Source organism: Setaria italica, chromosome V, assembly GCF_000263155.2.
Source record: "Setaria italica strain Yugu1 chromosome V, Setaria_italica_v2.0, whole genome shotgun sequence".
NCBI lineage: Eukaryota > Viridiplantae > Streptophyta > Magnoliopsida > Poales > Poaceae > Setaria > Setaria italica.
Window position 1 is genome coordinate 41,477,385 of NC_028454.1, and position 12,650 is coordinate 41,490,034.

General features: G+C 45.0%; 1 protein-coding gene across 1 annotated transcript; it reads right to left on the reverse strand.

Moving 5' to 3' along the window:
• Window positions 1-3,569: 3,569 nt before the first annotated feature.
• Window positions 3,570-5,075, reverse strand: LOC101778820 (universal stress protein PHOS32). The gene is made up of 4 exons (XM_004970524.2): window positions 4,816-5,075; window positions 4,629-4,738; window positions 4,387-4,505; window positions 3,570-4,042 (listed from the first exon to the last, which is right to left on the reverse strand). The coding sequence occupies exons 1-4, from the start codon at window positions 4,985-4,987 to the stop codon at window positions 3,967-3,969; spliced, it is 477 nt and encodes a 158-aa protein (XP_004970581.1). The 5' UTR covers window positions 4,988-5,075; the 3' UTR covers window positions 3,570-3,966.
• Between the last annotated feature and the right edge of the window lie 7,575 nt (window positions 5,076-12,650).

Consider the following 12,650-nt stretch of genomic DNA (forward strand, 5'->3'; position numbering starts at 1 on the left):
CTTTTCAGCGGAGAGACGCCGAGGTGGAATGGAACGGGCGGGCGGCACCGGCAGCCGGCAACGGTTACTGCTGGGTTATACGGAGTGGGAGCGAGGCGTGGGAATAATGAAGCGGCCGGATCGGCGTGAGGTGAGGCCCCGTGAAGGGCACGCTCCGCGGCGATGCGCCTGCCGTGCGTGTATCACTCACCACGCTGAAGGTGTGAGAGCTCCCACTCCTTGGTGAGGACTGGAGAAGTAACGCCACACACGAAAGAATCGGTGGCAGGCACGCAAAGGGAGCATAGTCATGACTCATGATGGACGGAGGGGGAAAAAAAAGGAGTACTCTTGGTTACAACTAACCCGTCCCTAACCGCCTTAAATTTTCAGCGCCGGGTTGGTGCCACTCGCACTCGCTCACTTCCACCGGAAGCGAAGAAACGCACCTGTAAGTAGGGCCTGATCCGATCGGAGCCACTCTGGATCGTATCCTGTCATGGTTCCCGGCGCTGGATTAACAGGGTGTTTGATATCAGGTGCTTAAATTTTAGTAATATCATATCGAATGTTCGGATGCTAATTAGAGTATTAAACATGAGCTAATTATAAAACTATTTGCAGAATCCCAGGGCTAATTCGTGAGACGAATCTATTAAACCTAATTAATCTATCATTAGCAAATGGTTACTGTAGCACCACATTGTCAAATCATGAACTAATTAGGTTTAATAGATTTGTCTCTTAAATTAGACTCCATCTGTGCAATTAGTTTTGTAATTAGCTTATATTTAATACTTTTAATTAATATCAAACATCCGAGTGCTGCGGACGAAGACCCTAACTGTGTTATCTGTCCAAACGGAATGCTTCTAAAGCTGCCAGTCATAATCCTCCGATTTTACAGGTGTTCTACAGGGGATTTGTCCTTTGCCGTGCGCCGATCATGCATTGTGATTCACCGGTTTGTCAGTCACAGGCTCGCAGCCAGGTAACACATGAGCACGCTTGACTTCTCGAGGGAGCAAGATGTCAGGCCTTGTGTTAGAATAAAGGCCATAAACAAGCGGCTTGGGCAGTGACAGAGAGTGTCAGGAGTGCCAGTCTGTCTGTCACCTCATGTGAGCGCTCCAACGTTTAGAAACTACTGTAGGACCCGAAAATGTCAAATGGGGAGCGTGTACTCCTGTGTCTGCCTGATTTCCGATACACGCAGGCGGCAGGCCCGTGTATCGTTTGGCTCGGGACAAAATTTTGGCTCGCCCGGTGTTCCGTTTGAAGCCGTGCTGGTTTTCTGGTGCCGTGGTGCGCCGGTTCGTGCCACTGTGCCGGACTGCCAGCGTCTGGCATTTCCAACCACTGTTCCTCCTGCGTTGCAAGATCTCGGCTGCTGCAAGCATACAACCATTGTTCTGACAAGGTGAGATTTCTTGTTCAGGCTACATGCATACAACTTCTGACAACGTGAGATCTCCTGTTCGTACTTGCCGTTCTAACTGAGATAAGCTAAACTATTAAACTAAGGAGCTGGGCTCCTATGAACTGGGGATCAGGTAAGAAAAAGGCTACAGAAAATGCAGTCGTCACTTGGAAGCCCGGGGGAAAGCGCATCTGATGCGCGCGTTTAGGTTTAGCATCTTGTCATTGTCATCGTTGGGCTAAGTGCCCAGGTTATTAGCAGCGGGCTGTCCCAGTTGAAAGCATGTATCCGCCGCGTCCCGCGGGCGGTGACCGACCTCTGCTTGATGAACTCGTGCTACTCACGAGCGCACGGCGAATTTTCCGAATTTACGTCTAAAACTGGGGAGCGTGGCTGGGATTGATGAGAGCATGGAGGTTCATGTGGCTACTGGGAGCTGGGCGATAAGGATGCCGTCCTTCAACGTCACACGCCAGATGTGAAGTGTAGCTCCTGGCTCACTTCACCGGCACTGCCCGTGGTGCAAGAACAAGAACAACGAATCCTGAAGCAACACCTCACATGCCGCAGACACCGACTAGGACTAGGAGCGCACAGTTCAGCTGAAAGCAAAATGACGAGACGGGAGGTTTTCTGTGTGGTATTCGTAAATGCCCTTGCAATACATCACAGAACATTTCAGCTCCGAAATATCCCGTTCATGCATGTCAACAGCTGCAGAGAAACTTCAATTCCAGGAAAATTCAGTTGAAAACACGGAGTAGTATCCAAGGGAGACGTTTACGTGCATAACTTCGCGCTCGTAAACTGAATCCCGATTCTGCAATCCACGAACTGCTCTGGCTGGACTTTTGGATGCGAGGTACTAAACTTTAGGAGGGTCACATCGAATGTTCGGACGTTAATTAGGAGGACTAAACATGAGCTAATTATAAAACTAACTGCAGAATACCTATACTAATTCACGAGACGAATCTATTAAGCCTAATTAATCCATCATTAGCAAATGGTTACTGTAGCACCACATTATCAAATCATGGACTAATTAAGCTTAATAGATTCGTCTCGCGAATTAGACTTCATCTGTGCAATTAGTTTAGTTTTGTAATTAGACTATATTTAATAGTCCTAATTAGTATCAAACATCCGATATGATAGGTACTGAAGTTTATGGGGTGTATCCAAACACCGCCTGAACAGGCTCACGAGTCACGACTCAGGTCGTCAGCACAAGTCACACTCATGCCATCAATCAAGCTCTTCCCAAATAGTACTAGAGTATTGAGAAACACTTATCCGCCGACCGCCGTGCTAAGCTTGCCGAGACACGATAGCCCCCAACTAATCCCACCGCAAAAGCCCCGTTCCCATGCCCAAAAGGTCCCGATCCGCCGCTATGATGACTCCCCTCCTCAATCAATCAGTCCACTGATTCCCTCGTCGACAGCCCTAGTGTGCTCGACTGCTCGGCGCCCGATGCCATGCTTTCCCTCCACCTTTTTATCACCAGAGCATATCTTCCCTGTCGCCCGTGCCCGTCTCTTGATCTCTTCCATTGGTTCCACTTCTCCCTCTCCTGCACATCCTGCTTGCCAGTTGAACAGAGCAGTGCCTGCGTAGCAGAGTAGCAGGGAAGAGGCGATGAGGGACTGGGCGCCGCCGATCATCGCGACGGCGCTGTTCGCGCTGCTGTGCCCGGGCGGCGTCCTGCAGATGCCAGGCCGGCAGCGGCCGGTCGACGTCATGAACCTGAAGACCAGCCTGCCGTCCATGCTCGTCCACGCCATCATCTACTTCCTGCTGCTCATGCTCTTCCTCGTCATCCTGGAGCCTCATCTCTACATCTGATGATGTGAGCGTGTCTTTTCCCCCCTCTGCATGTGCTAGTGCTTCAACGTTTAAATTTTCGTGCTCTATAGTTTTGGGGCTTAGTTTTGTTACTTGAATCAGAGGATGCTTGTATGTATTTTCTCCATATCTTCCTCGTTGAGCAATAAAGAACTGAAGGGCGAACTCAGATGTTCTTGGAATTCCTTGTTCCGAAAAGATCAAGTTTGGTTCAGAGTTTCAGACTTCAGAATGCATGCCCCTCAAAAAAGTGGTTTGTTTCGATCAAAGTTTCGTGTCAATTTTCATCGACATGCAGCATGGCATGCATGATGTCTGAAAATTGCTAACGGAAGGATACAAAATTTTGACAATCCCATGGATTTCGACAGCGTCTGATTCAAATTTGTCAGGAACAATTTGAACGTCACAGTGTGCCTAGTGCAAATTCCTGCACTTGCTAGTCCGCTACCAGTAATTCAGAAAACCTTAGGCCGGGAAACCAGCTACATATAGCTTGCAGATCTTCGTTCAGGCAGACAAAAGATACTGAAAATTTAGCCCACAGACAGATTAATCATTGACTTATTCATGTCTGTAGGCAACAAGTGATTGTAAACGCGATATGAAGTAATAGCAGCTGAAAGTACTGTAAGATGCAATACATCGGATTTACTCTTTGGGTTTTGCCCAGGTTCCAGTTGCGGATTGGTACTCCTGTAAACTGCGAAGGACACTCACTACTTTGACTTGACGACGGTCACAGGGCATGATGCATTCGACAGCACGTAGTTCGTCACACTTCCCAGCAGAATCCTGTAGATTGACGGGCAGATAAAATGCATGGTCAGGGTAAAAATTAAGCAAAGCTAGAAATGAAATGATAACCATGCTCCATCATGTCGTCAGCACAATACTGGCCGGTATTATGCTTATGCCGACGGCATGATGGAGACACGCTCGTGCTCCTCCACGTCCCAGCTTCGAGGTTACAATCATGCAAGTAAACTGTATTTACGTAGTACTGTCAAGAAGCAATGCATGGTTGCGTTTTGTGCCTGATGAATTCCAAATCGTTGAGACGAGCAGATAGTAAACTGACAGATGGTTCTTCCAGGAAATGAAATTGGTAATGCAGCTATTGCTGCAGCGTAGCGTACCTCTGGATCTGGCCGAGGCCGCGGCTGCCCATGACGAGCGACTGGAGGTTGAGCTCCCCCACCGCGTCGCACACCTTCTCCCTCGGGTCGCCCCAATACATCTTCACCACCACGCAGAGCTGATCGATCACCCACGCATGGAACCAAAAGAAAAAAAGAAATCACCACCGCTACAGGGCTTGAACGGCAAGACGCACAGTGTAATAAAGCAAAGGCTGGATCGATCGATGAGCGCCACGCACCTCCTTCTGCAGTGCCAGGGCGTTGAGCATGTCGAACACCTCGGGGTCCTCCGGCATGTCGTAGCGCTGCCTCACCGGCGGCTCCATGAGCTCCTCGAATGGGATCAGTGCTGCCACCGATCCAAATCATCAAGATTACCAAACGAACAGATGGATTGGACGCCATGGCGATCGAGTCGTGGCTTACGCGATCCGGTGTGGGACCAGAGGACGTTCTTGGCCTCCTCGCGGCCGTGGTGGCGGACGTGGAGGAGCACGAGCGTGTCGCCCTTGCGGACCAGGTTGTCGGCCGCCCACCGCAGCGCCTTCTTGCTGCTCGCCGAGAAGTCCATCGCCACGCCGATCCTCCGCTCCGCCATCGCCGCTGCCTCGTGCCCGCTAGATTTCCCCTTACGCTTTCGCTTTGGTTATTATTGCGTCGGCCTCGATCTCCCGTGACAAACAAAGCTTGTGGAGTGCGATCCCCTGGCCGCGGCTCTCCCACTTGCGCGAGACGACGACGACGACGAGGATCGGCGCGCCGCGAGGCGCGGACTCTGCCTGTCACGAGAAGCGCGCGGGTCGACGCGACGTGGCCTGCTGGCAGGCGGTGCGCTTGGTTTGGTTCTGGCCCACAGGCCTTATGCATTTGTATGAGGCCCAGCCTAGCCCACGGTCCAAACCGGTAACCGCCTCATCACCAATAAATACCAACGTGTTATGCGGATCGACGCGTTGCCTGGCAGATCGGTATTTATCTTGGTTCTCGATCGATCCAACCCTAACCCCGCAACTATATAAAATAAAATCGTATCTATTCCTGCTCTCAGTTTGTACGCGTCGCCGCCGCTTCCGATCAGGTACACCCCTCCCTGGCTCCCTCATAGGCTTCCCTTGTCGTTAACCTCCGGTTTGGGTTGCCATCAAAATTGATATTCGTGATAGCAGCAGCACTAGTAGTAAGAAAATGCAATTTCAGTAGCTTTGCCAAAGCTTGTTGGGCATCCATGGGCATCACCTATATAGCTTCCAGGAACCACTCAGAATCTTCAATCAAATTCAGAGAAGACTGAATATTTCTTTTTTCATGGAAGTCATTATTTTGATGACGTGGAGTATCCGGTCGATCAGAAAAATGACTGGACATTTAACGGTTCCTCTCCATCGGTCTAAGGGGTCAGAAGAAAATTCATCGCAGAAATACTCTCTGTTGGCTTGCATAGAGTGAAACCTTTGGTGCAACCTGATATGATGGCTGTAATTTTTCATTTTTCATCTTTCGTCTTTCTTTCTTTCTGCTTGTTTTGGAACTTGATTTTCTTTAATAATAAATTTTAGTAGGAGCTTGCCCCTCCTGTTTCTTAAAAAAAATGCAATTAAAAAAAATGCAATTTCAGTAATGAATTGAAATACTAACGGCCATATTAGAATGAAGGCGGGCGGCTGACGGTCTAGAGATCAACCATGGCTAGTGCAATAAGTAAGTTATGTTTGGTTTTTCATCAGTACCACCGATTGGTCTTGGTCGCTTTTATCAAATGCATATGGTATCCAAGTGAAGTGTTAACCTCAATCCATTCGCATTGGAATCCTATTTCAACCAATTTGATTCTATCAACAAATACTAGCTTATATTAGTTAGATTTAGATTTCAACAAATTGTCATCATGACAAATCATGTGCAAGTGCGAGATGTGTGTACGGTGTTAGTAGGGGAACATGGGGGGCCATTGCCCCCTCATGCTCAGGAGTGGAGACTAGTGGAGGCCAAATTAGGCTTTGGCTAGCCACATAGTGTTTGTGATTTGTAATGTCAACAACAAATGAAGACATTATATTGTTTTCATTTTGACAAAAAATTAAGGAACAAATTTATGTGCTTTCAGTTCATTTAAACATAGGGGATTGAAATAATATCCCACTGTTTTCTCAAAGTGAAACCAATATAACATGCCAAAACACTTTATGCTTGGGACTCCTTTTGTGTTGATGATTATAAGATAAATATTTAAAGAGAAATGTTATTTATCTATCGACTATCAGATTTATGCCTTGTGGATATGCTTTGCAAAAACTAACAAGTGGGCTAGTTGACTTCATTTTATATGATTCCTGGCTCACTGAGCTCTCTGTCCCTGCTAATACATCTTTTATTTTGAATGTCTTTCTAAATGTTCTGGCTTGTGAGGATTCCAAAACTAAAACACTAAAACTTCAGTTTATTATTACTATATGTACTAAGTTATTTCTGCACGCTGTATAATCTTGTTGTAATAGCCAAAACATAGAGTAGTTGGCACATGAGTTTTTTTTGTTGCTATTTTATAAGATTATTCTTATGGCTATACTTTTGATGTAGGCACAACAATGGGAGGGCTCTTTTTCAAAGTTCTAAGGGGAACGTCTAAGCTTCATTCTCCAAAAAAGAGAAAAAGGACCAAGGTCTAAATGCTTAATAGTCTATCCATCCTAAAGCTGAGTCAAAAGGAATACAGTTCATTTGCCTTGGTTTACATTGATGCCATGTTCCTATGTATTTAGCCATACATATACCTGTCTGATCTTGAAAACGCATGAAAATCTCATCACGTTAGGGGGTGTTTGATACGAGGTGCTAAACTTCAGCAGTGTCACATCGGATGTTCGGATGTTAATTAGGAGGACTAAACATGAGCTAATTACAAAACTAATTGCACAGATGGAGTCTAATTCGCGAGACGAATCTATTAAGGCTAATTAATCCATCATTAGCAAATGGTTACTGTAGCATCACATTATCAAATCATGGACTAATTAGGCTTAATAGATTCGTCTCGCGAATTAGATTCCATCTATGCAATTAGTTTTGTAATTAGATTATATTTAATACTTCTAATTAGTATTCAAACATCCGATGTGACAGGTGCTAAAGTTTAGGCAGGGTATCCAAACACCCTCTTAATTTCCTTTTCAATGCATACAAATTCCTCATCTGTTGTCTGCTCCTTGTCAGGTTCGACGAGAACAACCAATAAGATCGAGGCCTGCTGTCCATCTCCCATACTTTGGGAGATCGTGGCCGCACCTGGTTGGCCAAACAGCGTGCGAGGCCGAGAGGGAGATCGAGCGAGATTGCCCGGAACTCTACTGTGAGGTCGTCTCTGTGAACCAGCTGCTGACCATGTGTTACTGCTCACATCGCGTTCGGATCTTGGTGGATAGATATGGCGAGGTTGTAAAAATTCCCCACGTTGGATAGTCTCATCAAAGCCCAACTGCTAGGAATAAAATGAGACCTTTTTTCCCTTGGTTTTCTGATCAAGACAAGTGCTGCCACAACTGTTCTCGGTGCTAGCTAGGATCCATCATAAGAATCACCACTGTTTCATACAATGTGTGTTACCATGGGTTTTCATAGACCTTTATGCAGATCCAGGCAAGTTTATGATGTTTTCCTAATTGGGTCTCTAGTCTCGACTGAACATCATAGGTAGATGCTTTGTATTTGCAAACAGTTAAGGAAAATATCAACTGAAAGAGGTAGATGGTAGACAGACAGAAAGATGCACAATTAGTCGTCAGTCATAGTACGACACAAGCACTTAAAATGATGTTTCCTCTCTCTTTTTAATGCGAAAAATACATCTCTATGCATCTCAATGATGTCTGCATATGCTTGACAGTTTGAAAGTTCGCAACATGACTCGTGGCCTCGTGGGCTTTTTGCCTGTTCCCAAGCAAGCATCATGGTTGCTGTATGCTTTGAACCCAGCCCGTCACAACGTCCCGTGCGTGCTTGTGGCCCTCCTTGTTTAGCCCAACCAGGATTTGCCGGGTTTCGCCTTCATGTCATCATGTGAGTAGCGCGTGGGCCAGGCTGGATGCGGAGCGCGCGGGCAATCACACTGATGATGGCCCAGCCCATGGTCCAAATGATAAAAAATAGTAACCGGCGCATTATTATGTCAAGGCCAGCCCGATCAGGATTTCTCTCCTTGTAACTTGTACAGTCTCAGAATCAAATCCGGTTTCACCTTCACCGATCCAACCCTAATTTCCGCATCTATAAAATCATCTCTATTCCGCTCTGCACGTTGACTCCGCCGCCGCCCCTTCCGAGCAGGTACCATCTGTTAGCTTTCCCTGTCCTTACGTTTTGTTTTCTTCTGTTTTTAAATGGTGAAATTCTTGATAGGAAAATACAATTTCTGTGATGAACTGAAGATGCTGCCGTTGTTAAGACTGCAAGCGCAGCGCTGCACTGCACTGCAGTTGCTGCGGCTGACGCTCTAGCGATTAAGATTAACCATATTTTTTTTTTGTGTGTGTGTGTGATCTAGAAAGCCAAGAGAAACCGTCAAGAGAATCCGTCAAGAGAAACCTTAACATCTATTCATTCCAAATGGTCCTTTGGTTATGGTATTCTACGTAAAAGATGTAGTCCCAGATTATAGCGTTAGGGTCCTGTTTGAATCAATTTGATTCTACCAGGAACTTCCAGCTTGAGAAAAGTCCCGTGTCCAATTTTTGACAAATTGTAGTCCAGATCAATCACAGCCACTTTATCCTCGAAAAAAGGGCGACCACTTTATATTGCCAGCAGCGAGGATTGTAACAAATACAGTGCGACTAGTAGATATTACTTCTACCCATCATACGTCTATATTACCTGTATCATGATAAATGCAACCTCTACTACATGTATCCAATGTTCTTATTTTGAATGTCTTTTTCTGCTCGTAAAGTGCTAGCTAGCTTGGTATTACCTTGTATTAAGAGCTTGCTGTATACGGCCCATTCCAGTTGTAATGATACGCAAAACAGACTATTCTTATGGTTATGCTTGTAATCTAGGTACGCAATGGGCGCCTTCTTTTTCAGAGTGTTACAAGGGAATCGATCAAGGTTCGTTCTCCAAAGAAGAACAAAAGGACTAAAGTATGATAGCTTAATCGTCCAATTTTGAAGTTTTGAGCGTGTATTCGTTTGGTTTATCCTATGTATTTGTGGTAGTACAAGTGAGTTCTGGATTTCGATTTGTCTAGACATAGTTACCATCTCATCACGTCACGATGTCGATTGCCAGATGTTGTTCCATTCACAAATTTTATTTGGCGGCAAGCCATGCATATACCTCCTGATTTGATTTGAAGATATATGGATATCTTATCATATATTTCTTTTTAATGTCATACAATTTCCTCATCTCTCATATGCCAATTGCTAAATTGTTCTTCCATTCACAAATTTTATTTGGCAGCAAGACATAGATGTACCTGGTTTGATTTGAAGATATATAGAAATCTTATCATATTTTCCTTCTCGATGTCATACGATTTCCTCATCTGCCGTCTGCTCATTGTCAGGTTCGACGAGAGCAACCTAGAAAATGGAGGCCTGTCAACAGTCTCCCATACCATGGCTGGTCGTTGGCCTTACAGCGAGTGAGGCAGAGAGGGTGATCAAGCGAGATTGCCCTGGACACAAATAGAGGCACATACTCAGTTTCTGACCTTGCAAAGGACACAAATGCAACCCTCAAGGCAGTCAAAGAAAAACAAAGTCTCATAGAAAACTTCAACACTCCTTTATCAATAGAGGCACATACTCAGTTTCTGACCTTGCAACAATGGACTTCGGACATTCATTTGGAGACACACAATGATACTGGTCTTATATCTGGGGTCACCTTCATTCTCTACAAAGAGGGGCTACAAATCAATCATGGGAACTAGGAATGTCCACCGAGCATTCAGATGGCTGTGGAGATCAAAATGTTAGAAAAAACACAAAATCTTCTTTTGGTTACTGCTCATGGGCAGGCTAAACACAAGAGATATCCTAAGAAGAAAATAGATGGCCCTTGATTCTTACCACAACGAGCTCTGCATCAGGCAAAAAAGAGAGACGGTATATCACTTATTTTTCCGCTGCAACTTTGCAAAAGCTTGTTGGAGAAGTATTGGGATTACATATGTACACACAAGGCCGATCTTGAACATAATAGAGCAACTAAAAAGAAAATTGGGAGTACCGTTTTTTATGGAGATTATAGTCTTGATGGCGTGGAGCATCTGGACAACAAGAAACAACTGGATGTTTAACAATATTGATCCCCTCAGCTTGTCTTGCAATCGGAATTTCGCCTTGGAACTTAAAGACCTCCTGCTTAGGATCAAACCAAGACATCAACATCTTTTGGAAGTCTGGATTCAATCCCTCTAGGCTTTTTTCCTTTTTATTGTTTGTTTGTTCGCTTTTGTAATTTCTCTTCTTTTTCCTTTTTTTTACTGTCTTCAGTTTTATCCTTCTTTTATTTTCCTTCTTTTAGGCCTCTCCTTTGTTTTCTTCTTATTGGAAACTTGCTCCTCCGTTTTTTTGCTTTATATATATATATATATATATATATATATTTATTTAATCAGTAGGGGCACCGAACCCTCCTGTCTTTTAAAAAAAAGCGAGATTGCCCTGGAGTCTACTGTGAGGTCGTCTCCGTGAACCAGTTGCTAACCATGTGTTACCGCTCACATCGCGTTCGGATCATGGTGGACAGATACGGCAAGGTTATAAAAACTCCCCACGTTGGTTAGTCTCCTCAGAGCCCCGGTCACTAGGAACAAATTGGAGAATTTTCTTGGTATTTCTGATCAAGACAAGTGCTGCGGTTACTGTTCTCGGTGCTAGGATCAATCCTATGAATTTTACTATGTAGTACAGTCTCACAGAATTGGTGGCGCCATTGGTTTTCATAGAACTTGATGTTCCCTTTTTTGGGGGGCTCTTAGCTACGATTCATGATGTTTTGCTTAATTGGGTCTCCAATCTCGGGTGAAAATCATGGTGAGATGCTCTGCCTCTGCAACCTGAAAAAGCGATTTCACATGGTGAGATGCTCTGCCTCTGCCTCTGCCTCTTCACTCATGCAAACCCCTGTCTTCTCTCAGGACATGTTTAGTTACTCCCAACTCCCAACTTTGACACTATGCAAAAAGAAGATTCCCCATCACATCAAACTTGCGGTACATGCATGGAGTACTAAATGTAGATGAAATTAAAAACTAATTGCACAGTTTTGTTGTACTTTGCGAGACGAATCTTTTGAGCCTAATTAGTCAATATTTGGACAATAATTCACAAATACAAACGAAACGCTACAGTGTGCTACAGTGCTGTAACAGTAATTTGGCACCTCCCAAATTCCCTAACTAAACAATGTGGAAACGCACATGAGTTGCGAACTTGACTCGTGGGCCTTCTGGCTGTTCACATGCATGCAGTGTATACTTTGAGCCCGTCACAACGTCCCATCAAGTATCAAAAAAACCGTCCCGTCATTGCTAGTTTCTGCGGGTGCGGCCGGTTAGATCCAGGTTCTGGCCCTCCTTGTTTAGCCCATGTTTAGTTAACTCCAAAATTCCAACTTTAGCACTATGCAAAAAGAAGATTTCCCATCACATCAAACTTACGGTACATGCATGGAGTACTGAATGTAGACGAAATCAAAAACTAATTGGACAGTTTTGTTGTACTTTGCGAGACGAATCTTTTAAACCTAATTAGTCAATATTTGGACAATAATTCACAAATACAAACGAAACGCTACAGTGTTGCTACAGTAATTTTGGCATCCCAAAGTTGAGCAACTAAACAAGGCCTTAGCGAAGATCAATTCAGGTTAAGGTCAGAGTGTCAGACATGATGGCATGATGCTCAATTCAGGTTAAGGTCAGACATCATTAGCAAATAAAAATGCCTGTCACAGGATGATGAGGTTAGGAACACGCGCGCACATGCCCCCATCGCCCAAAGTTGTCGAACAAGCAAAGCATCTAGGCACTGACGAGTGTTGGGGGTGTTTGATACGAGGTGCTAAACTTTAGCAGTGTCACATCAGATATTCGGATGCTAATTAGAAGGATTAAATATGAGCTAATTACAAAACTAATTGCACAGATGGAGTCTAATTCGCATGCGAATTTTAGATGTACATCTGCCCACGTCGTCGGCCGGCTGCGCCGCACCGCCAACTGCCTGCGGCACCACCCGCGCGGCCGGGGCCCA